Source organism: Rattus rattus, chromosome 10, assembly GCF_011064425.1.
Source record: "Rattus rattus isolate New Zealand chromosome 10, Rrattus_CSIRO_v1, whole genome shotgun sequence".
NCBI lineage: Eukaryota > Metazoa > Chordata > Mammalia > Rodentia > Muridae > Rattus > Rattus rattus.
This window is the reverse complement of record NC_046163.1, coordinates 1,458,332-1,483,730: the sequence shown is the minus strand read 5'-3', so window position 1 is coordinate 1,483,730 and position 25,399 is coordinate 1,458,332. Positions and strand designations below refer to the sequence as shown.

General features: G+C 51.2%; 1 protein-coding gene across 4 annotated transcripts in view; it reads right to left on the bottom strand.

The window, feature by feature from the left end:
- Nucleotides 1–333: 333 nt before the first annotated feature.
- The window catches only part of Adora1 (adenosine A1 receptor), a 33,334-nt gene continuing 8,268 nt past the window's right edge, over nucleotides 334–25,399 (bottom strand). For all 4 annotated transcript variants that reach the window (XM_032915290.1, XM_032915291.1, XM_032915292.1 and 1 more), the window contains one exon: nucleotides 334–1,148. In XM_032915290.1, coding sequence (XP_032771181.1) covers nucleotides 509–1,148 — 640 coding nt within the window. In that variant the 3' untranslated portion in view covers nucleotides 334–508. The remainder of the gene's footprint in view (nucleotides 1,149–25,399) is intronic.

The window sequence follows — 25,399 nt, the reverse complement described above, 5'->3', positions numbered from 1 at the left end:
CTTGAAGTTGGTCCCTCGGGCCACCAACACCTAATAGCAGGCTCCCCTCCCTGCCTGACTGTAGGAGCCAGAATATTCTAACCCTGGCTCTCTGAACAGCTCAGAGAACAGCCAGGGATGGGGCACACAAGACTCTCCTCACATCTCAGGGCACCCAGTTCCCTATCATAGCCCGCCCCATCTCCAAGCCTCCTCTGGGTCCCCAAGTACAGGGCAGCTAGCTCCTTATAGAGGGGGTCCCCAAGTACAGGGCAGCTAGCTCCTTATAGAGGGGGTCCCCAAGCACAGGGCAGCTAGCTCCTTATAGAGGGGGTCCCCAAGCACAGAGCAGCTAGCTCCTTATAGAGGGGGCCTATTTCATGGCATCTCTTCAGAACCTCCCTGGTGTCCACAGCCTACACCCCAGCTGGGAAAACTGAGGAGGGACAGTGGGACAGGGTGGGACAGGGAGGACGTGGGAGTTGAACAGAGAGCCGCTGGGCATGGGCTAGACGGAGCAAGGCAGAGTCTAGTCATCAGCTTTCTCCTCTGGGAGGTCTTCATCGATGGGAGGCTTGGGCTGGCATCGGAAGTGGTCATTCCAAATCTTCAGAAAGGTGACCCGGAACTTGTGGATTCGGAAGGCATAGACGATGGGGTTCATGGCGGAGTTGCCGTGTGTGAGGAAGATGGCGATGTAGATCAGAATGCTGGGTTTCTGGCAGGTGGGGCAGAAGAGGGTGATACAGTTCAAGATGTGCAGCGGCAGCCAGCTGAGGGCGAAGAGGAAGAGGATGAGGGCCAGCGACTTGGCGATCTTCAGCTCCTTCCCGTAGTACTTCTGGGGGTCACCGGAGGAGGCTGACACCTTTTTGTTGAGCTGCTTACGGATCAGGTAGAAGACCTCCAGGTAGATGAGGACCATGAGGAGCAGTGGCGGCAGCACCCAGACGAAGAAGTTGAAGTAGACCATGTACTCCATGCTGATAACCTTCTCAAACTCACACTTGATCACGGGCTCCCCAACACTGCCGTTGGCTCTCCAGTCTTGCTCTACCACACTCAGGTTGTTCCAGCCGAACATGGGTGTCAGGCCTACCACAAGGGAGAGAATCCAGCAGCCAGCTATGGCCACTGCCGCCCGCCGCTGAGTCACCACTGTCTTGTACCTGCAGGGAAGAAGGACAAGGTATGAGAAGCGGCTCCATGGTTGTATGTGGGCCCCTCCTCTGGGGCTCATCTACCCCTGGGGGTCTCTCAGATGAGGCTTCCACACATCCAAGGTCTAGGGTGAGTGTGTCTTTAGCCCGGGGACCTCGTCCTTAGGATCTCAGATTAGTCCAGAGTTTGTAAAATCTAGCCTCGTTTCTTCTTTAGCAGAGGGAGGAAATTCTGATTACCAGTAAATATGCTGGAAGTCAGGTAATGGTGGCACACACCTTTGATTCCCAGCACTTGGGAAACAGAAACAGGCAAATCTCTGTGAGTTCAAGGCCAGCCCAGTCTGCAGAGTGGGTTCCAGGACAGCCAGAACTGTCTTGCTACTACAGAAAGTAGCAAGAGTCGTAAGCAAACAGCCTAAGTACGGCTCACTCTCTGCGCTCACATAGACCTTCCTGGTTTCTCACTGTTGGGCTGTGACGGCCCTAGGGTGGCAATATAAAGACAGCCCACTAGACAGAGGTCTAAAACAGTTCTGAAGCCTTCCCAAGGCCACACAGAAGCTAACACCGCTGTCCTGTGCTTCCTAACATGTCCCCATTCACCCAAACAGCAGGTGGTGAAGAAGCGAGAGCTTTTCCACACCAGGCCCACTTCCTCTGGTCCTGTTCCGTTTCGCTGTAAGCATCTCATCGCCTGCTTCCCCGGCTTCCTGTTACCCTTCAAGTCATTGCACAGGTTGGTGTCAAGGACCACTCGGCAATGCTCCACTAATTGGGATGATTCTCAGGGAAGAAAGCCTGGTGTTGGATGAGCACCTGCCAGCCCTTCATGCTTCCTCCCGTCCACGCACTGGCACACTTGAGGGGATGCTGCTCTCAACAGACATTCATCAAGGCTCTCCGAGCAGGGCACTGTCCTCGGTGCTGGGAACAAGACAAAAAATCCCGCCTCTACATAGCTCGTGTTTGTCGATCTTTTTAAAAGCGAGATTTATTTATTTCTTTTTATTTTACATACATTGGTGTTTTTCCTGCATGTATTCCCGTCTGAGAGTGTCAGATCCCCTGGAACTGGAGTTACAGACCGCTGTGAGCCGCCACATGGGTGCTGGGAATTGAACCTGGGTCCTCTGGAAGAACAGCCAGTTCTCTTAACCTCTGAGCCATCTCTCCAGTCCCTCTTTATCATTCTCTATTTGTAAAGGTTTGTTATTTTATCTTTACCATTTCGAATGGTTCCTCTGCACGTGTGTGAACTCTTGTGTAATCGGGGCGGTGGGAAGACGGCGTCTGACCCCCTGGAAATAGGGTTACAGGTCGTTGTGAGCTGAGGTGTATAGGTGATGGGAACTGAACCTAGGGCTAATAGTTTAGCTATCTCTCCAGCCCTTGTTTGAATACTTTTAATTTTTTAAGTTACATTCAGTGTGTGTGTGTGTGTGTGTGTGTGTGTGTGTGTGTGTGTGTGTGTGTGTGTTAGAGAACAATGTAAGAGAATCGGTTGTCTCCTTTCGCTGTGCAGGTCACAGGATGTTTGTCAGACATGGCAGCAAGTGCCTCTCTTTACCCACTAAGCCATCTTGCTGGCCCTATGTAGCTCACATTTTGGGTGAATCGGCGATAGCATAAGAGCAAGGAGACAGTTGGAGTTCTTAACCTTCTCCAGGTCTGCAGGCACAGAAGACACACACATTTAGAATGACTCATGAGAGACAAGGCTGCCTATCAGCCAGAGGTGACAGCCTCTCTTGCCTCTGAGGGCTGAGGGTTTTAATAATATCCCCAGGAGGCTTCCCACATCCCTTAAAATCACTATCCAGCAGTCAGCCATAGTGTCCTCTGCCAGCACTCTGGCGTTGGAGAGAGTGCCAAGGGCTGGGGCCTGCCCAGCTCTGTGCCAAGGAGCTGCAGAGTCTGTGGCTTGCCCAATTGTTATTTTCCAGCAGCTCTGAGAGCGCTGGGGTGGCCTCCAGAGCACTGGACTGTGAAGGGAAGGCTCCGACCATTTTCTTCTGTCCGGTGCCGTTAGGATCTTCAGCTTTCTGTTACTTAGCCACCGTTCCCGGACCCCTAAGGATCCACTGACATCCACCTGCCCCTGCAGGCTACAGAGACCAGGACATCGCTGGGGGAGGCAGATGGTCTCTGGAAGGCCAGCAAGCGCTGGGCCTTTGGAACCTCTTATCTTGTCCCTTCATTCCAACCAAGAAAGTGAGAACTGCAGCCGACTCTAACACCTTTAAGGCCTGCCCGCCCCCGCCTCTGTGATGACAGGATTCTTGTGTTCCCAAACGATCAAGAAGCCATAGAGCTAGCTCATTCCTGGGTGCCTCACTCTGCCAACACAGTGGAAACCATTCTCCTCCCTCATATCTGCAGCAGAACAGCCAAGTCGCTGCAGCCTTTGCAGTCAGAAGACCTGAATGTGGGCACCGAGTCTGCAGTTTGCTAACTCAATTCCTTCCTGCTTCAAAGAGTAAGGATGATATAAGAATGAGATAACATATGTTCAAATACTCTGAAAATATCCTCTTAATGCTCCCTAGCCTGGGCTTTTACCACGCCAAGCTCCTAAGCAAACACATACCTGCAACATCCCAGCCCTTCCAGGACTCGGCAAACACAATCCTAGTACTTACTATCCAAACAGCTCACCCAGGTCTGGCTCATGCAGACCTTCAAGTGCCTCCCCCATCCCCCATAGCCTTCCAGACACAAGGAAGCAAGTTCTGGGCAAGAATGTATAGGGAAGGAACACAGAAAGGCAGACCACCTTGTGGGGTATACGATCTTGAACCTCATCTGGTGGTTAGACAAGGTAGGCCCCTCCCGAAGCAGAGGGGCTGCAGACATAGGGAGGGCAGGGTCAAGGGTTCTGCTCCCAATCACTGTGCATCCAAATCTTTCCTTTAGATCTTTTTTTGTAGTCCGCAAAGCCATTTCGCGGCCATGTCTCGGGGGAACTCCATAACCACACTGTGTGGGCGTGTAGCACATAGCAGAGAGGCAGTAGTAATAAGGATTACAATGTCTGTGTGCCCAGGTCTCCTACTTCCCGGCCCAGACTCCCTTCAGGACCCAGGCTAACTGGGTCATCTAGACTCAGATGGTGGCAGGTTGAGAACATCCTTTGCTTTAACACGGGGGAAAACGGACTAGTTCGAGAAGGGCACCACCAAAAAATGGAGGGTACACAAGGTGACCTCAAGTACTGAGAGTGGGGTCCATCCCAACACCCACATGTGGACACAGATGACAGGAGAGACGGGCACTAACAGCATCCCATATGGAAGAGAGGAACGCCCAGAAAGGGCTCCCTCCTCCCCCTCCCTCCTTACCCTTCTTGCCTGCCCAAAGCCCCTGGGGTTAAAGCTTTCCTGGGGCTCCTCCAGCACCGGGTCCCAGCCGACCCTACAGTACAGGGTATCAGCTCCCATCTGTTTTTCTTGCTATTTTCTCCCTGGTGGGAAAAACTAGACCCAGGACCTTGGCTGAGGTGGGTCAGTCTCTCTGGGGCCAGGGGAGACACTCATCTCTCCTTCTGCCAGGAAATAGGAAGTTGATGCATGTGGTGGGAGCATGGAAGATGTCTACCATGCTTGGGGAAGTCTCTCTTAAGTCCAGATATAAGTCCTCACCACCGCTACGGGCTGTGTTGTGGGGCGTCCAGTTCCAGACAGTGGGGATGTGAAAAAAGTAGGGAAACATCCCCTTAAAGGTTTAGTAGAAGTGGCAGCATTGTGACACTTACCTATGACCCCAGCACTTGTGGGAGAAGCAGAAGGATCAGAAGTTCAAGGTCATTCTCGGCTACATAAGAAGCATGAGCAAGCCTGGGCTACGTGAGACCCTGTCTCAAAAAGAAAATTTTAAAATAAGATTTAACGGAAGGCTTTGAGCTAGGTGTGGTAGCTCGCACCTGTACATCTGACCCTTGGAAGTAGAGGCAGGAGGATCATGAGTTCATGGCTAGCCTGGGCTACACACTGAGGTTCCACTTTACTGCCATCCCCAAACATAACTCATACCACGGTTTCTCCCTTCCACCGTGTGGTTTCTGGGAATCAAATTCAGATCGTTGGGCTTGGCACCTTTCCTTACTGAGCCATCTCGAGAGTACTCAGCACGGTATCTTTAAAAGTCAAGACATTGCTAGCCCATGCCGTAGCATGAGTTAGTGTTCCTCTCCTTATCAATGGCTGTAATGTGTGTATACTGGAGTAGTGAGGTGTCGGCACCCCTGAGGTGGAGAGGGAGGACTCAGGAGAGAAGTGGAAGGCCTCTTGTTGCAAGACAGAGTGGTTCATATATCTATGTCTGTCTTAGGTAGGATTTTTACTGCTGTGAACAGACACCAAGCCCAAGGCAACTCTTATAAGGTCAACGTTTAATTGGGGCTGGCTTACAGGTTCAGTGGTTCAGACCATTATCATCAAGGTGGGAGCATGGCAGCGTCCAGGGAGACATGGCGCTGGAGGAGCTGGGAGTTCTACCTCTTGTTCCAAAGGCATCTAGAAGACTAATTGCCAGGAAGCTAGGAGAGAGGTCTCAAAGACCACCCCCACAGTGACACACTTCCTCCAACAAGGCCACACCTGTTCCAACAAGGCCATATGTCCTATCAGTGCCATTCCCTGGGCCAAGCATATTCGAACCACCACAATGTCCAAATAGGACAGAGGGGAGGAAGCCATGCTCCTTCCCTGGACATTCCTCAGAGCTGCCACATGAGAGGAAGCCAAGGGAGGAGTACCCAGAAATAACAGGTAGCTGGTGAATAATAACTGACGTTGCTACTGGGAGCTATCCTCCCCTGCTGTAATCTAAGTGCTGGCTAGCTTTGCTGGCAGGATCCCACTGCTCTCTGCTGGACCCTAAGTACTATTTTTATCCCGGTAACTGCACTGAGACCCACAGCCATCAGGATACATGCCCAAGGTCTCCCAACCTGGAAGCAGCAGAGTTGGAATTTTTGAGTCTGAGATGTGTCTACATCTAAACCCTGTGCTACATCAACTGGGACACAGAGACAAGAGCTGAATAGAGGTGTTTAGCATGGAGCCCAGACCAGAAAGGAACCCTGAGAGCCGAGGCTGGGCAGACATAGCCCTTGACTAAGGTAAAGACTGGAGCTGATAGCTAAATGACTACCAGCAAGTTATTCAGGCAAAGTTCCGGGCCAGCGCCTCGTAGGCAGAAGGCACTGTGAACATGGAGCCCAGGAAAGCCTAAGGAACAGAAAGTGTTGTACGAGTCACAGGAGGGGAGGAGCTGGCTAGCTCAGCAGAGATCTGGCCAGGGACTGTCACCTAAGGTCATAATAATGGTTCTAAGGTTTATTCTAAGTGCAGGGAATCCTCTTTCTGCAAAAGAGTGGCATAACCCATCCTGGTTTTAAAAAATGACACACAGAGCTGGGTGAAAGGGTGCAGTGGCAGGGACCACGGAACAGCGAGGAGACCAACACGGCTCATTCAGTCGCGCAGGCAGCTGGTAAGTACAGGGTGCCTCTGTAGACACAGCAGAGCCGGGGTGAAGGATACAGCCTTTGAATGTACTTGGGAAAAAGGTGATGAAGACCTGGGGCTAAGTGTGAATGCCTGGGTGGGGGAAGAAGCAAGATGACTCTCAATTTTATCCTGACCAAAGTGGGTAACGGGGCCACTGTCTTCCAAGTGTCCCTGACCCTTTGACCTTACAGTTCATCTGAGAACTGAAGCCCACCATCAGGAGCACTCAGTGTTTGCATAGCTGGACCACGCTCTCGCTGCAGGGCCTTTGCACTTCCTGCTCATCTGGGAGGTCTCCCCCATCAGCTCTCAGTTCAGATGTTACCTCCTCAGAAAAGAGTCCAGATTCATTCCGAAAAAAAAACAAACCAAAACAACAACAAAAAACCCCAAAACAACAACAACAACAAAACCAAATGGTCCCCATCACCCTGGAGGCTTTTAGAATATTTAATTATCTTGACAGAGAAGTCACCTTCTGGCTTTATGTGGGCATTGGTAGTATATGTGTTTCCCTCTGGTGCTGTGCAAGAGGTCCTTTAGGACAGAGCCTTCCCCCCCCCCCCGCATGCTCACGCTGCACCCCCAGCCCCCAGCTCCTAAGACAGTGCTCAGTAACCATGTGTTGACTGAATCAATAAACAGGAGAAAATGGATCAGTGAACCCATGCATCATTTAATCCGGAATGACTGGCTGAGAAGCCACCACGTGGCACATCCTAGGGAGCCAGAAATGAGGCCAGAGGGATAAGAGAATGTTATCTGTCAGTCAGGCGCTCGGTTAGAAAATCAATGGGAAGCCAGGTATGGCGGTGTATACCATTAATCCCAGAACTCAGGAGGCAGAAGCAGGCAGATCTCTGTGAATGGAGGCTGGCCTGACCTACATCGGTAGTTCCAGAATAAACAGAGTTACATAGTGAGACCCTTTCTAGAAAAAGCAAACAACTGAAAAGTGAGAAAGTCAACTGGAAAGGCAGTCCAGAGAAGGGCCACAGAGGAATGTGCCCTGGTTTGTTCCCTGCTGCGCTGAGAGTCCAGGGATCTGGGACCAATCAGACAGTCACAGATCTCCTACCTGGGCCCTGTGACATACGGTTAAAGTTACAAGTGTCTCTGGTAAGAGGGATAACAAGTGTTACCAGTCAGCCACCAACACATCCTGACAACTTGGAGTCCAGCACTGCCCTTCACACTTGTACCAGAAGAGCAAATTCCTAGGTCCCCCAGTCTGCGGTTCAGTGGGGCAGGCAGTGGCCCTCTAAGACCCAGCAGGAGCCCTACAGTGGCCAGTTCCTCCTGGGTCCTTTCACCTCGTGAATGTTCTCTTTCACGGATGAGATCACTTCCCCTTGGAGGCTGGATGCGCAGCAGGTGGCCTCTCCCAGCCTGGGTATCAGAGGCAGACTCTGCCGGGATTCTGCCTTTAGGAATACATTTTAGGTTGGCTCTGAGAACATGAACAATAAGGACAAGAAAAGCTCACAAGGCTTCCTGATAAAGAACCCAGCACGAGACCTAGACCGAGACAAAGACGTGGATAGAAAGGACAGTGGGGAAAGAAAAGAGCCCAGGGCTGTAAAGACTCCTCTTTGAAAGGCTGAGAATGGCCAGTCAGGAAGGTTAAAAGGCAACTTGGTGTCACTGCGAGAAGACAGGAACACACTGGTCCTGAAGCTGTCCTAGGCCTTTTCTCCTGGCTCCACTCTGCTCTGTGGTGCGGAGTGGCTGATCCCTGATCCTGAGCGAGCTGGGTCTCAGAAATACTGACATATTCGAGAGCCCAAGAGGAAGCAGGGAGCCAAGCTCCTCATTTGTCCTAGCCTGTGGACCTCAGGCAATAGTTCATCATTCGTTTGGATCTACCTCCTTCCACACAGGCCCCCATTACTGTCTGGCTCCCTTCCCTACAGCCTTCGGCCTAGGAGGCTCTTCCGGTTGTTCATTCCTGGGTCGCTGCACCATCTGGTTGGCGTCTCAGCTGCTGCATTACCTTGTAAGCCACCCCAGGTGTCAGAGACACCCCGGTTGGACCTCAGGAGTTTAGGAGGGGAGCTGCTGCAGCAGACCCGAGCTGTTATCTCAGAGAACGGCTGCACGAGGCAGGAGCCCATCAGCTGTGGAGAGCCAGGCAGTGTCCTCAGGCTGTTACACCTGTTTCCTGTCTCCTGCTCTTTACGGGGCCTCTGGGCACTGGGGCAGAGAAAGGAGAGCTGCATGGGCTGAGCCTGTGCCTTCCTGCACTCATGCAGTACCCACAGTCAGGGGTGTCCTCCACGGGATGGCCAACGCCTTTCCTTCCACAGCCTTTGCGGAGATGGAGTCATACTTCACGGCTCTGGTCCCCTCCTCCCCGCCTCCCTTCCTAAGGACAATTTCAACCCCTTGTAACTGGAAACTTGGATTTCAAAACCGGGGAAGTAAGGCTTTCAGACATATTAAAATACTTCCTGCAGAGAAATTCTTCCTCCCAAAGGAGAACAGGAAACAAGATACAATCAAAGGCTCTCGGCACACTCCGGGGGCCAAATATTTAATAGTAACATTTCCCAGAGGAGTCTGCCTCAGGAGCCCAGGGAGAAGGCCAGATGTTGGGGGGCTTAAGAATCCTGCTTGCTTGATCCCTGTGACATCACCCATCACCCCAAACATCAGTATCAACTGACACCCCCTCCCCAAAGAGAGGTGAGCTAGAACCCCAGGGCCAGGTTCAAGGCAGCCTAGAGGCGGGAGGTGTCTCTAAACTTCCTGAAAGAAAAGAGCTGGGTAAACGGATTAGGTCATTAGTGTAATGGACCTTGCAAATATCTCCTGGTCACTCGCTGAGGACAAACAACTCCGCAGCCTGGTGGAGAAGACAATTAGGTCCCCATGTGTGATTCAGACACAGCCTCTATTCTGTGCTACTTCCCCTCCCCCGCTTCAGATTCAGAGCCCCTTTCTGGGTGCAGAGGGTGAAGGAAGCAACAGTCACTGTGCAAAAGGAACTCTGGGTCTCATGGGGGAGGCCCAGTCCTAAGCAGCCTGAGAAGAGCTGTGGGAGCTGCAACGCCCAACACCAAAGTCACCGTGCAGCGGCGACCGAGGACGTCACCGTGCAGCGACGTCCCCGATTCCGAGGTCACTGAGATATCTGGCTCTGCAGTCTGTCACCAGCCCATGCACCTTGAGATGAGGTGAACGTCCCTCTGGATGTGTTCCGTCTTCCCTACCGAGGGATTTGGGTGTGCCCAGCGGCTCTGATCCACAGGCCACAGGCGGGAGGTATGGAGGGTGGGTCTCAAATCTGGGAAGGGTATAATTTCCAAACGCAGTGGCCCATGGCCCCCTTTCTTTTCTCTCCGGTCTGGGGCATATCAGAACAATCCCTTGAAAACAGGAGGCCCAAGCTGATGGCTCCTAAAACTGCCTGAGCAACCTTGAGATGCAGACAACTCCTCCTCTCCTGAAGGCCAGATGAAGTGGTCATGAGAGAGGCGATTGTGAAAAGGGAGTAAACCCAGGGACCAGGACGAAGAGATTAGAGCTACCCGCCATGTGCTGCCCTCAGCTTGGTCTCTCCAACCCTCCCTCCAAGTAAAGCCAGGCTGGAGAAAAGGCCATGAGCAATGGTCTCACCTGTGGTGGTGTGGGCTGAGTCATCTAGTGGGGTGGGAACATGATGGACATATTGGCCTGTATGTAGCTTCCTGGCAGGACCGCCCTTGCTGGCTGGACTGAGCTGGTGAGAGAGGCACAATTCCTTTTCCAACACTATGGAGACGCCTGTCGTCAAAGCATCTTTGGGGGCCCTGGGAGGGCACTTCAACTTCTCACCAGCCTCTCCAGCCTTGCAGACTGACCACTTCAAGGGACAGCAGGGGACATCTCCAAACCAGCTAATACCCCTGTGGAACAGGATGGGGCTGGCAAGATGTTAAGTTTCTCAGGCTAGGAAAGTAGAAATGTCCGTACTCCTGCCTGATGTCAGGAGCCCCAAAGGCAAGCTGCCCTCCTTGGAAGAGCTAACTGTAGCAAGGTCCCCATCAGTGGTCCAGACTCTGCCATGAGTGAACAAGGCTTCGGTGATGTCTTCCCACTTGGGATAGCTGTGTGCTCATCTGGAGCACGGGGAATGGAGGAGATGTGCTGAGTACTGGTAGACAGCGTTGGCAGTCCCTCCTCCAGGGAGAGTTTCCCTGCTTCAAACTGTCCCGCAGAGCGGAGGATGTGGGGCAAAATGGAAAGGAAAGAGAGTGGCCGGTCTGCTGAGGGAAGAAACAAAGGAATGAATGCTCAGAATCCAAGCCCAGGCTGTGGCTTCTCTCCATGCATAGCTTGTAGCCTTGAGAAGTAACAATTCTCCTGGCGGGAAGATGAGGCAGGCAGTGGGGCCTGTTGGGTTTATCAGCCAGCAGCTCTGGGTGACTGTCGTCATGCCCAGCATGTTGAAGAAGTCCCCCCCGCCCCCTCCGATCTGTGGGAAACGCGGCTTCTGAAGAGATACAGAACAGGGCGCAGGCACACGGATGAACAAAAAGACACTGTTTGGCTTTGGAAGGACAAGCTTGGGGCTTCCGGTTCTGTTTCACAGCCAGTTCTCTCAACCATTCCCCCAATGCTGGGAATCCGTGTGTTCCTGCTCTATCTAAGTAGCAGAGAGTGGGAGGGGCTTAGGGGTGTGCTTTGCCCAGCATCAGAACTGGGGATCCTGGAGCTGTGCCCCTAAACAGTTGTCTTAGGCGGTACTCAGTGTGCAGGCTGAAGATGAAGAGGCCAGTGCAGGAGAGCCAGGCCCCTGTTTCCTCCTCCCATTCATCAGACTAGTATTTGGCCCGCCTGCAGCCAAGGCCTGTTTCCACCATAAGGACTATGACTTGCCTCTACTGGAGACAGCGTTGAAGATTCTAGATATGCCCCAAGGTCAAGCTTAAGACTGGGGAGGCACCGCCAATGAACCTGGAGTCATGAGAGTTGAAGCCCTCAGATGTCCCATGCCTGGGGAGTTAGGGATGATACTTCGTTTGATAGGGCTACTCCCTAAAGCTTCCAGCATCTAGCTGTGTGCTCTGGAAAAAAACTGACGTGTGTGGCAGACTGGGGAGTAGGACAGAGCACTCCACCTCAGTAGGACAAGGCGCTCCACCTTGGAAGACATCCCAAAGAAAGAATCTGGCCACACCCTCAGATCTCTAGAGTTAAACCCAGTCCCTCCTCCTGTCTCAGAAGGCATGGCTCTTGGGGCCTGGAAGAAGAGTTCTAATCTTCTCCAGCTTCTCCGTTCCCCCTACCTTGGCCCCTACTCTAGAGGTTAGAGCCCTGAGCAGCAATCGTTGGAATCCTAGCACCTACACCTCCCTTACTGGCTCTACCAGGTGTTTTCCCCATGCTTTCTTTGCGGGCACACTGCCCCATTGGGCCAGGCCCTTAGGAACCAGCCTTTCCGAGCCAGTAGCCTCCAGCAAGAGCTGCTGCTCAGAGCTCTGCGCCCTGCCTGTGCTCCACATGAAGGGATGTCCAAGGACACAGAGGCCATAGAAGGTGGAGCCAGCCAGGCAAAAGACCCCTTCCAAAGAAGCACACAGAAGGAGGTGGCAGGCAGATCCTTAGGCCCAGCAGAAGCTAATGCTCCACTCCAGCTCCACAGGACAATCAGAAATACCAAGAACCCAATGGTGAAGACAAAGCCAGTTCAGCACCCACTGCCTAGAGCAACCATGGAGCCCATGGTACTCAGAAGTACTCAGTAGATACTCAGTAGTACTCAGAAAAGGAATGGTGTATGTATATATATATATATATATATATATATATATATATATATATATATATGCTCTGCTAAAACAAAACAGGTGGGATTGTTAACCTGGGCAAAAGTCCATAACTCAGGCGGTCCATGGGTCTGGAGGACCCTGCTATTGTTGTTTTGCTAAATGGAGACATGTTGTCAAACTCCCTTCTAAATATTTATATGTATATCCATAGGTTAGTGTCACCGTCAGCCCTGAGCAGAGAAGCTGCTCTCTGCAGTAGGTGTCAGTTAACACAGAGAGACTCACAACTAGTCAAAGTGCTAAGTGTCAAGTGTCTGTCATTGCATGCTTAGCTCTAAATGGGACAGGGAAACCCCAAGACTCGGGGGACATTGTGGAAGAGGGGGCAGAAAGAATGTAAGGTCCAGGGGACGGGGAACGGGGCTGTCTTCTGGGCACCACGGGGCTGCTGCTCTCATGAACTCCCTGCAGCTATGGTTGGCTGCACAAGGTCAAGCCAACAAGGCAGGTCAGTGTGCCAACAGGCAGCTCTAACTAACTCAGTAGGCTACAAAGTCAAGAACAGGAGACACAAAGGTGAGGGGGGACTTGCTGGGCAGTGTCGGGGGTGGGGGTGGGGGGGGGAGTTGGAGTGGACGTGATCCAGATATATTTTATACCTGTGTGAAATTATCAGTAAATAAAAGATGTTCTTTTATTTTAAAAGGTTTTTAAAAAGGCAGAAAGAGGGGGAAATGGAGACACAATAGCTTAAAAACAGCTACAAATATGTCATATATTGAGCCAAAAAAAATCAATAATTCTTTAAGTGTGGCTAAAGAGGAGGGAGCAGTAAGAAGCCAGCCTGAAACTGCTCTCTCTTTCTCAAGACCAACACCCTTCTTGGCAGGCAGAGGAGCTCTGAGCCTAGCTCTCATTCAGAGGAGGGTCCCTCCCTAGATTTTTCCAGATCTCCACTTGAAGATCCAGCCTTAGTCAGCTGCTTCCATGGAGAGTCTAACCTCAGCTCCATCTCTTCCAAGACCAGACCTTCTCTTCACTACCCTTCACTGAGTGGAAATGGGAGGCAGCCTTCTGCCCTGCCCTTCAGGGTGCCCTGTCATTTGTATCCAGGGGACAGAGCTCCACATAGCTGCTGGCAAGGACCCAGAGCAGGAGCCTGGCCAGGCAGCTTCTCTGGGGGTTGATCAATAAATCCACTTTCGGTTGTTTCTTCCACTTCTGTGCAGCCTCATGAATCACAGGAGTCTGCATGGCCTTGGGTGAGGGAGTCTCGCTTATGAGGTGTTGGGGGAGGGGCTTATTAGATCAAAGCCTTCCTTTTCCATCCACCATTCATGAAAACTTCCGAGGTGCCTTGCCCAGAGCTGGAAAAAGAAAGCACCAAACCATCTATCTGTAGGAAGTCTTGGGGAGCTCAGCAGACAGAGCGGTCCTGCAGCCTGGGGGTGGGGAGGGCCAGCATTTAAGCAGTGGCAGCAGGCACATGTGGGAGTCTTCACCTCCCAGCCAGTGTCTGTTCCAAAGGTCCCAGATCCCAAGCCCCACAGAAGATTGGCTACCTCCCCATACTCTCCAACCTCACCTGCCAGACTTCTTTGGCTGGTACCAGCTATCGCTAACAGGCCATGGCAAGAGGACACTGTCATGGGCTTTCACAGGAACGGAGGGCCGGGTTATAGTCACACCTGCTGTGTCAGCATCTCAATGGATGACATCACTTCTCAGAACCTTAGTCCCCTCATTTGCAAAGCAGACCTGCTACCTTCCTCCCCGTGGGCTGGCTGTACACAATCAATCTCTCTTTCTCCCCCATCCTCCCTCCCTCCCTCCATACCCTTCTCTACCTCCCTGTTCTTTACAAAGCTGTACCAGGAAGCAGGGACCCATCTCTGAAGAAGAGCGAGACACCCAAGGTCATGCGCCTACTGGTTGGAATCGGAACTGCGCTCACCAGGCACTTCTGAGGCTTAAGTTTGTTTTTTGTTGTTTGTTTGGGTTTTTTTTTTTTTGGTTTTGTTTTGGTTTTTTTTGTTTTTTTTTTTAACTTTGTTTTGGGATGATTCTAAATTTTACTTATTTTTAGCAACAAATGATAATTGTACGTGCTTATGGGGGTACACAGACGCTTTAGTGTACAAATCCCTTCTGTATCCAGTGAATCCCCGCTTTCAGAATTGCCCAAGTGGATTCTGTTTTGGGTTTCACAAGCTGACATTCCCGGGAGCCTATGAGGAATATGAGGGTAGGACTTTGCTCTCTCACTCTCTCGTGTCCAGATCTTCGGAGCTCCTCCACACTGGACAATGGGCGTGAGTCACCTGGGGACCCTTCTAAATCAGATCATGAATCAGCAAGCCTGGGGTGGGACTGGGTCCTGCATTTCCACCAAGCTCCCAGGAAATGCCGAGACCACTGGTCCCTGACCTGGCTTGGCTTAGCTTAGCGAGGCCCAGTGGCACTCAGCCCAATATCTGACGCAGAAGTAGCTCTCCCAACCCCGGTCTGGGAAGGAGGTGAGGGAGGAAGCTCAGAAAAAGAAAGGCAGTGCTGTGGATCACACAGGAAGTAGGTACTCATCGCAGAATGTGAGGAGCCAGGTGTGCTGGTGCACGCCTACACTCCCAACACTGGGAAGGAAGGATCAGGAGGAGTTCAAGGTCGTCCTCTGCTATACAACATGAAGTCAACTTGGCTACATGAGGCTCTGTTTAAAACAAAACAAACCACTGTGGGGCTGGTTCTCCCATAGAAAGATATGGCTGCACATGGGGGAGGAAAGGACTGGGAACCAGGGCGGCAGAAGAGAGGAGAAAGAGCTACCTCAGTACCACAGTGCACGGATGCCAACGTCAGCTTGCAAGACCGGCAGAACGGTTCTGTTACTATCTGTCTTTTTCCCCACTAGAGACTAAATTTGGGGCTTCACGTACTAAGCAAGGACCCTACCACTAAGCTGTACCTTTAACTTAGGGGGAGGGGAGTGGGGGGGCGGGGACAGAATCTCACTAGGTCATCCAAGCTGGCTTTGAACTTAACTCGGTAGCCCAGGCAGGCCTTGAGTTTGCCACCCACCTGCTTGGCTCTCCTATGTATCTAGGGTTACAGAAGTGCTACAATCTTACAGACATAGCTGAGACTTAGGAAGATGGGAAAAGCCCAAGGCTAAGGCTTAGCTGCTTCTTACCTGAGCTGAGACTGAGCCCTGTTTCTCCCCAGGGACTGATAGAAAGAGGGTACCCCCGGGTCCTCACAGCACCCAAGCTTAGGAGCCAGGTAGAGTCTGCTGGACTGCCTCTCCCACCTTACCCCACCCCCAGGTACCTCATGGGACTACTTCAGCTGCATAGCGCCAGCAACACCTCCTGATTTAGCATCCCTGCACTTGTGACTGAAGTAGCCATGCAAATGAGCCCATTCAGGCTCTGGGACTGGAGAAAGAGCACCCAGAGCCTGAGGAAACCAGGCAGTTGGTTAGGCCATGCCTGTGCACACCCATGCCCATCAGCAGCCAGTCTCCATCTCAGAAATGTCAGCCTTTCCTGCCAGGCTGGTTCCTCTTACTGTCTGCCAGATCTGTATTCTAACTCCTTCTCAGCCTAGAAGCCCTCAAGGATGGGGCTATGGTTTCCAGAGTCTGCAAACCCCTGAGGATAGTGGCCTGCCACAAATATGACCAAATCTCAGGTTCGCTACTCGCAAGATTTTCAAGTTCCCCTTAAACCCCCGGTTCTCTGTTTCTCTATTTGCAAAGGAGTGACAATATTGGCTTTGAAGGACTGAGTGGAATCGAATGTGCTAGCAAACCACAGAGCCGAACCCCGACATTAAGAAGATAATCAACTCATAGCTGCCCCTCCCCCTACTAGACTCTGAGTCTTCCCTCCTGTGCCAGGCAGACCCAGGGCTCCTCAGTGGCTCAAGCAGCAATCTGCTCGATGGAAAGAGTTGCTTAGAGGGAGGTGGGTGCCTGCTGGTGCTTCAGGAGCGAGTGGCCCTGGCACTGTTATCAGAACAGTGGCCGTACACTTGCTGTGCCCCCTGCCTCTGCCACAGTCACTTCCCCAAGATCAGTGTGTGTATTTCAGGGGTTGGTGTGCTTGTGAAGGAACTCCTCCAGCCATACTGTCTACTCCAACCATCACATACACACGCGCACATGCACGCACACACACACACACACACACACACACACACACACACACACCATCCATATGGCCTCCTCTCTGCCACCAAATAGCAGGAAGTAGGATGGTCTCAGATATACTCTGAGTATCATTCCCTCTATCTGGCCCTGTACCCCAAGGCACTGTTTCTTGCAGCAACAGCCCTGAAGAATCAGGCAGGACTCAGGCTCAGCAAGTGCAGAAGTTGTACATCTGAAGGAGCGAGGTCGACGTGGGCAGATGGCAGCCTAGGCCCAGAGTTCATGCCTCCTGGTATCCAGACCCATGGCTCTCTCTATGCCAAGCATATTGGGGAAATCACCTTTTCCTAGTCTCTGCCCAGTTCACGGGGCATCCCTATCCTCCATTGCTTTGCCTTATGACTGTGGACCGGGGTCAGACCCCAGGCACACTGAAACAGCGTGTAATACACTCCCTGAGTGTGTGGACTCACACTCACACCCTGTACAGAGGCCTAGAGCTATAAGGTCCTTCGGGTGTAAGGTTCAGTGCCAGCTTGCTCATGCAACCTCTGTGGGCCTCCCACCCAAGTGAGCTTCTGTCTCCCGCAGTTTGGTTTTAGTCAGTGGAGTTGGTGGGATTGCCCCGCTGAGAAGGAGCCAGAGCCTGGAGCTGTCCCAGCAGGTAGCAGACAGCAAGGCACAGCACCCTAAGGGGCAGGGCTTTTTTCCAGCAGCAGCTCCTCTGCCAAGCACTTCCCGGCCACCCCTCCCCTCAAGTCCAGCTTCTTTTGTCCTGCAGATCCCTGCTCCACTCAGATGTCCCCAGTCCTGCAGCCAGGCATCTGCCTTTTCTAATCCCTCAGTACTGGACCATCAAGCCAAGAAGGCCATGGATCAGCCAGGGGAATCGAAATGCCACCCACCCCCCTACACACCAGACCCAGCTCACCACTGAACAATAGAACCATTCTCCCTACTGGTTCCTAGGCTCTTTGCCATAGGGGTTGGAATGATGCCCATTCTGTAAACGTGGGCACTGACACCCAAAGAAGGGTGATTTACCCAAGATCGCCCACCAGTGAGTGTTGAAGTCAAGGCAATTCAAGGCTTTTCAGTTATCCATCCAGCCATTCAGTAGCTGCTGTGTGCCTTGGCTTTGTTGAATCGCTGAGTCTCAGCTGCTGTGTGTGAAGATGGGGGTGTGTGATACTATGTAGATGAAATGCTCTATACAAGCTCTTAAATGAAACGATCCATGAAAGGTCCACCCAAGACCCCGAGATCCTAAGTCTCAACAATCACCTTGTCGCTGTGTATTCAGAGAACCAGAGAACAGCGGGCAGTAAGCGGTGCACTGTGCATACAGACGAACGGGCTCGCCACCCCCTCACACACCACCAATGGCCCCTAGGCCAGTGCATCGCAGAGGGCCTGTGTTAAGGGAGAGCAAAGGGAGCTTGGGAACATGGAGACAAAGAGGGGACCTCTGAGCGATGCCCAGAGTTCATAGATGGGTAGGAAGGAACCAGAGAGATAAAACAGTGGGGTACTAGATGCTGGCCGTCACGCTTGATGACCTGAGTTCAATCCTGGAATCCACATGGTAGAAGGAGAGAACCAAATCTCCCAAATTCTCCTCTGACTCCCACAGGTATGCCATGGAGTACCCCACTTTATCCCCCACAAATGTAAAAACGGGGGGATTAATGAATGGGTAGGTGTGAGGAGTTCCTACACACATCCATAAGTTACAGGTGTTCATACACACATATGCATAAACTACAGGTGTTCATGCACACACATCCATAAGTTACAGGTGATCAGGTAAGTGTGAGGTGTTCATACACACATATGCATAAATTACAGGTGTTCATACACACATATGCATAAGTTACAGGTATTCATACACACATATGCATGTTACAGGTGTTCATACACACATCTATCTGCATGTTATAGGTGATCTGGTAGGTATGAGGTGTTCATACACACATATCCATAAGTTACAGGTGTTCATACACACATATGCGTGTTATGGGTGATCTGGTAGGTGTGAGGTGTTCATACACACACATCCATAAGTTACAGGTGTTCATACACACATATGCGTAAGTTACAGGTGTTCATACACACGTATGCATAAGTTACAAGTGTTCATACATACATATACATAAGTTACAGGTGTTCATACACACATATGCGTGTTATAGGTGATCTGGTAAGTGTCAGGTATTCATACACACACATCCATAAGTTACAGGTGTTCATACACACATATGTGTGTTATAGGTGATCTGGTAAGTGTCAGGTATTCATACACACACATCCATAAGTTACAGGTGTTCATACACACATATGCGTGTTATAGGTGATCTGGTAAGTGTCAAATGTTCATACACACACATCCATAAGTTACAGGTGTTCATACACACATATGCATAAGTTACAGGCTTTGTTCAAGTCAGATCCCCTTCATTTACTCCTGCTCCACAGCCTGGATAAGAAGTGACTGGCTGTTGTGAGGTGTTATACAAATGTCCCCGCATACTTGGTTGGACTCTTCTGGGTAAATGACCAGGAGTGGTATCGCCAGGTCATTCTCTAGTCCTATTTTTAGTTTTCAAAGGGCCCTCCATACTGATTTCCATAGTGGCTGGACTAGTTTCTATTTCCAGGAACAGAATGTAAGGGCTCCAGTTTGTTGCCGTTTTCCTCCCGTCAGTGCCATGCAGGCTGAGGTGAGATGGGATCTCAAGGTAGTTTTAATGTCTAATGTTTTCGTGATGGCCTGTAATCTTCCACAGTTTCCCTCCTGTTGTTCATAGCCGCTAAGTGTTGGAACCAACACAGGAGTTAACAGAAGGACGGATAGAGGAGAGGCGACACACACGGGCACACACATGACTCTTTTTCAGCCATAAAGAAGGAAGCTACACCATTTCCAGGAAAGTGGGCACAATTGGAGATTACACAATTATAGTATGTAAATCAGGTCAGCCTCAGAAAAACAAACCGCATGTTTTCTCTCATTAGTGGTTCTTGGATTTTTTTTTTTTTTTTTTGGTTCTTTTTTCGGAGCTGGGGACCGATCCCAGGGCCTTGCGCTTCCTAGGCAAGCGCTGGTTCTTGGATTTTATAGACATAAAATTATGCATGTACAGATGACAGGAAGGTAGCAACGAAGTGTGTAGGAGCCCTCAGGGAACTAAGGGGAGGGGGAGGGGAGGTGGGACGGCAGTGGGGAAGGGGAGATGTTCAAAGCACATTATAGACTTGCACGGAAATGGCCTTTTGTAACCCAGTCTGATGAAAACTTCTAAAACATTATACCAATGTAAGAATCGTAAGCAGTACTAAATGAAGGGGTGGAGAGAGAGTTCAGTATTAAGGCCCTCTGCCAAAGGACCCAGATTCCATTCTCAGTCTACGTGTGTGTGTGTGTGTGTGTGTGTGTGTGTGTGTGTGTGTGTGTGTGTGATAAAACTTTAAACAGTAAAATAAAAAATATTACTGGTGGAGGGGCAAAGGAAATCAGCCTGGGGCACAGGTAGAGACCATGGCTGGGAGTGGCGTGGCTTGGTGTGACTCAAGCCACTCAGGCCTCCTGGCAGTGTGCCAGCTGGCACTGGTCAGCATCCTCACTAGACCACTGGTCTGTGCCCTTGAGGACTGCTGATGTCAGAGAACACCGGATGGCGTGGTAAGGAAATGATGTCCCCACCACAGGGAGAAGGAAGGGTCAAGTGGAATCCCCTGCCTGGGCTCTCATCTGGACCCTGGAGAACGTGGACCTGAGGTGCAGAGTGGGCCCAGGAGTGAGCGAGTGGCCATAAGCGAAAGATCTGGATGCTTAGAGTATTGTTCTCTGATTCTCACAGCTGCTGAAGACAGTGTAGGCCTTCATGACATCACACCCCTCCGTCCTGTATCAGTCCTTGGGGCTGACACAGTTGCTCTGTAAGCATGATGTCCCCAGGGAGCTCTCTATCACAGCCCATCACGTGGGGTGGCTGTTTGTGTCCTCTACTGAAGACAGGGTGTTACTGCCAGCGCCTGTTGAACATGGTGAGTCCCTAAACACAGTGAATGGTTTCCGGCCCAGACACAATTCACAGAGCTGCCAACCCCCAGGGGAACCTTTGCTCCACTCCCTGGAAAGCTGGCTCCCCACAGGAGGACAAAGCTCTGGGGAGGATGGTGCAGGAAGGACTGTTCACATTCTAGAAGCCGAAGGTGTCACCACACTTGGCTTCATAAACAGGGGGATTGAGTTGAGAGCCCAGAGACCAGGGGCTTCCTGCTCCCATTTTCAAGGGGAGCCTGGAGACTTGACTTCTCTGGCTCTGAACTCTTAGGAGCAGTTTCCTTAAGTAAATCTTCCCTGTGCAGGTGAGCATGGACTGTCTGTCTGTCTGTCTAGCTTTCACCTGCCTTGGCTGCTCAATCCCCAATAAACTCCTGGTCTCCTACAAATAAGCTTTCTCTCATTCCCACACTTGCAGACAAGAATTAAATCACCTACTAAGTGCCGGCCAGATGTGTTCCAGGCACTGGCCACCATGAACAGGACAGTGGGGATGACCCACATCCTGCCCCTGACACTCACCAGAGCCCAGGGTGGGTCACAAAGGCAACATTAAGTGCTCAATGAAAAGCAAACTCTGGGGGCTGGAGAGATGGCTCGGTGGTTAAAAGCACTGGCTGTTCTTCCAGAGGTCCTGAGTTCAATTCCCAGCAACCACATGGTGGCTCACAAACATCTATAATATGATCTGATTCACTCTTCTGGCATGCAGGTGTACATGCAGACAGAGAACTCATATACATTAAATAAATAAATCTTTAAAAAGAAAGAAAGAAAAGCAAACTCTGACCTGATATGGTGGTACACGTGTATAATCCCAGCACATGAGAAGCTAAGGCAGAAGGGTTAAGAGTTAATAAAAACCTTAAATGAGATTAAATGAGACACTGTCTCAAAATATTGAAGAAGGGAGAGGAAGGGGAAAGGGAAGAGGAGGAGGAGGAGGAGGAAGAAGAGGAGGAGGAGGAGGAAGGAGGAGGAGGAGGAAGAGGAAGAGGAGGAGGAAGAAGAAGAAGAAGAAGAAGAAGAAGAAGAAGAAGAAGAAGAAGAAGACCACCCTTGCAGTGTATTAACAAGAGTAACAGCCCCAGTTGCTGAGTGCCTACTATGCACACACACCTTAATAGACATCATCTATACGCATCACAGCAGCCCTAGAAAGGAAGCACTGGGTGGGAGCAGAGACGCTAAGCACCTTCGCCATTCTGAGAGTCTGAAGTTGGTTTTCCACACGGGTCTATCTGCCCAAGGAGACCTCGCTCTATCCTTGGTGCCATGGTGCCATCTCTGTAAAGCAGGGGGAGGATGATGCCTCTGAAAGGGTCATTGAAACCGTGTTTGTCATCCCTGCGGTTGGGAAGTAGAGACAGGAGGATCAAAGCACTCAAGGTCATTCTTAGTTACATAGTGAGTTTCAGATCAGCCTGGGACACATGAGAGGGAGTGAAGGAGGGCTGGGGAGCTGTCCTGGACTTTCCTCCTGCACCCAAGTCCTGGAAAGAATGGCTGGTGATCTGCAGCCCCTGCCTGCCTAGGGGAGGGTGTGCATCAGAACCCTGTGGGAGGAGAAAGGAGGAAAGGGGCTTCACAGCTCCTACCTTGCTGTGCTCCCTACCCCTGCTCCCGAGAACAGAAAGTTGAGGTGGGAACCCAGCTGTCTTTGAGGGTAGGCAGGACCCACACCAATCCTGCCAGTCACTCTGCAAAGCCCACTCAGCTCTAGGGGTCCAAAGAGGTTGTTTCTGTGTGGAGGGGCTGCTGCAGCAGGCCAGGGTGGCTGGGACCCAGAAAGCCCCTATGCTGGTCTTAGGACAACACCATGCTACCTTCTCCGCCACTGGTGAAGGGTTTTCTGCTGGCCGATTGGCCATCTTCCGCTGTGTTAGCTGCCTCTTGGCCACTCAGTGCCCCACAGCAGCTTTGAGAGGACTGTAGTCGTTAGGGTGACAACCACTGTGCAAATGATTACCACATCCCTAAACACATGCCAGCAACACAGGAGAGAAATGGGTCTCTGGTGACACCCTGCCCAGGACAGGATCCTCCAAGATGAGGACGCATTCGGGGCAGAAAATAGAACCCCAGAAGCCACTGAGCCCATTCTGAGTGGAGCCTGCTAAAGGGCAGGGCCCCCTATTCTGTTATATCTTGGATACTTTGGGAAGGCCAAAGCCATATGCCCCTGTTGTCCTTCCTCAGGTCTCAGCCTGAGGAAGCCAATGGCCTCCTGTGAGAGAGGTAGGAAGAGGGCAGATGAAGACACTGTGGGTACCTAGGAAGCTAGTTGGGAGTGTAAGGATCCTATCCCTAAGGCAAGATGGGGGATGTGACAGAACACTCGGGACTCACTTTCCTCCTCAGCCATAGGAACAGCACGGCCGCCTTCTAGGGGTTTGGCACCAAACTCCACAAACGAAAGCGTGAGTTTGATTCCTTAAGTGTCTTCCAGTTGATTCTAACCCTATCGTGTCTGTGGCCTTCCAATTCTGTCCTTCTTCATGGCCTCTTCCCCTTTACAAATGTAATTTGAATTAGGTCCTTCTCTGCTTAAACCACCCAGAGGCTTCATTAGGCACGTAGAACAACGTCTGAGCTCTTGAGCACGAGCCAGCCTCTAACCATGATAAGATTCCTATCTTATCCTGGATCTGGGACTTCTGAGATGCTGGAGGACAGACTCTCTGCCTCCTCCATGGCCGTGCCTGTGTAGATCATGGCTGGCATTAAAATAACCGCAAAGCTGAGAAAACTTCAAACTCATCCTCACGAGCTTCAGGGAGTCCTTCCTGCTGCCCCCAGAGAGGATAGACTTCTGGAATCTAGTCATCACGTTTCCTAGAAAATTGAGGGTTTAGAATTTGCTACTCTCCCTAACGCCTCGCCTGTCATCCTCACTCTGAACTGATTCCTTTGCTTCCAGTTCATAAGAAGATTCCCACCAGCGTGTGTCCGTGGGACGCTGGAGGCCCTCAAATGGCCCCTGCAGCCTGCCCACAGCTCTTCAATACTGCCCTAGCTCCAACCCTTCTTGCTACACCAGGATGTGACTTCATCATTTCAGCCAGCATGCAGACATGCTGACCTCCTCCTCTCTCCAGAAACAATACAACGCCAAGTGCCCAGTTCCCACTTTCTGAGTGTTGCTGCCCCCATGACTTTGCTTCCATTGCAACAAAACACCTGAGACTGTAATGTTACCAGCAGTCCTCGCTCTGCTCCTTCTCTCTGTGGAGCCTTCTGCAATCAGGCTGCCTATCCACCCCCTCCACTGACATCACCCTGGTCCTTGTCGACATTACTGAGCCACTCAGATCCAGTGGTGATTCTCAGGCCTCTTCTCATATCTACAGCATTTGGGATAACTGATTGCGTGCTTCTCTTTGATATACTTTCTACATCTGGCTTCCAGGACCTCCCCCCTCCACATGCACACACACTTTGGGGTCTGTGTTTACTTCTTCTATCTAGGCTCTCCTTGGGGCTCCATATTGATATTCTTCTTCCCATAACTGTCCAAATGCATGCCCAGACACACCATCTCCAATTTGCTTTAAAATGAATTCCTATTGCTTTGGAGACCTGACTTGCCGGAAGCTTTGTCCGTCTTGGATGGTGCCACTCCATTCTCCAGTTGCTTAGGATGAAAACTGGTTGTATTCACTCCACCTCAAGTTAAATCTACGGCTAAACCCACGAGCACGAGGCTTAAATCACGTAGCGCATCAAAAGGTAAAATGTGCTTTTAGAAACAGCCAGGAGGAGAACGGTTGGGGCGGCTAGGCTGGGACTGGGGGGGAAGGGCTATAAGGGAGAGGAGATGGGAGAAGGTATCTTTGAGCAAAGCAGACATCGGGAAGACACACTGTGAAGGGAACAATCAGAACAAAGGCCTGGGGGTAGGAATGTACTCGAGTTTAGATATCGCAGGGAGGCCTGTGTATTGAGATGTGGTGATAAAAGGGACAGGGAGGGAGATAAGGAGTCATCAAATCCATATGCAAATCCACTGGCTCTTGATAAAGTAGAATTCTAACCCGAGCAAGGGAGGAACCAACAAGTTTACCCCAAACAAAGTGAAACACAGCCATCACTCTTGGCCTCAGAGGCCCAGCACAAAAGCACTGTTTGTTTCTGCTTACAGAAGCTTAAGAGCAAGCAAAACAGACCTGAGGAACACCGGTCAAAGGGGTGGTTATTTTGGGGGAGGGTACTGACTGGGAGCGGTGCAGAGACCCTTCTAGGGTATAGAGAATATTCTCAGTTTCTGTCCGAGTGGCGAGTATGAACAAACATGTAACAACAGTTAGCTGAGAGACATACTTGCAACATACACACTCACTGTATGAAATTCCTACCTCAATACACCTAAGAATGCACAGCCAGAGTCAGCTGCTTGGCCCTCACTTCCTCTGCTACTGTACAGAATCAAACCTCTTTCCTCCCTCTCACGCGAGCCACTGTGATAGCTCCTGACCAGTCTGTAGTCTGCACCCTGTCCCTGAAGCACGCGTTCAGCACTGGAGCCTTGGGGACCAGATGATGTCCCTTCTTTGCTCCTAGTCGTAAAGTGACTGCAATCTCCTTCAGAATAAAAGTCTTCCAGAGGTGGGGCAAGCCCTGGGTGAGGGTACTCCCTCTCTGCCTCTTGTCACCACATCTCGGTACACAGGCCTCCCTGTGGTGTCTAACCACCCAGAGTGCATTCCTACTCACTGGGCCTTTGTTCTGGTTTCTTCCCTGGCATGGTGTGACTTCCTGTGGCACTCAGTCCCCTCATCTCT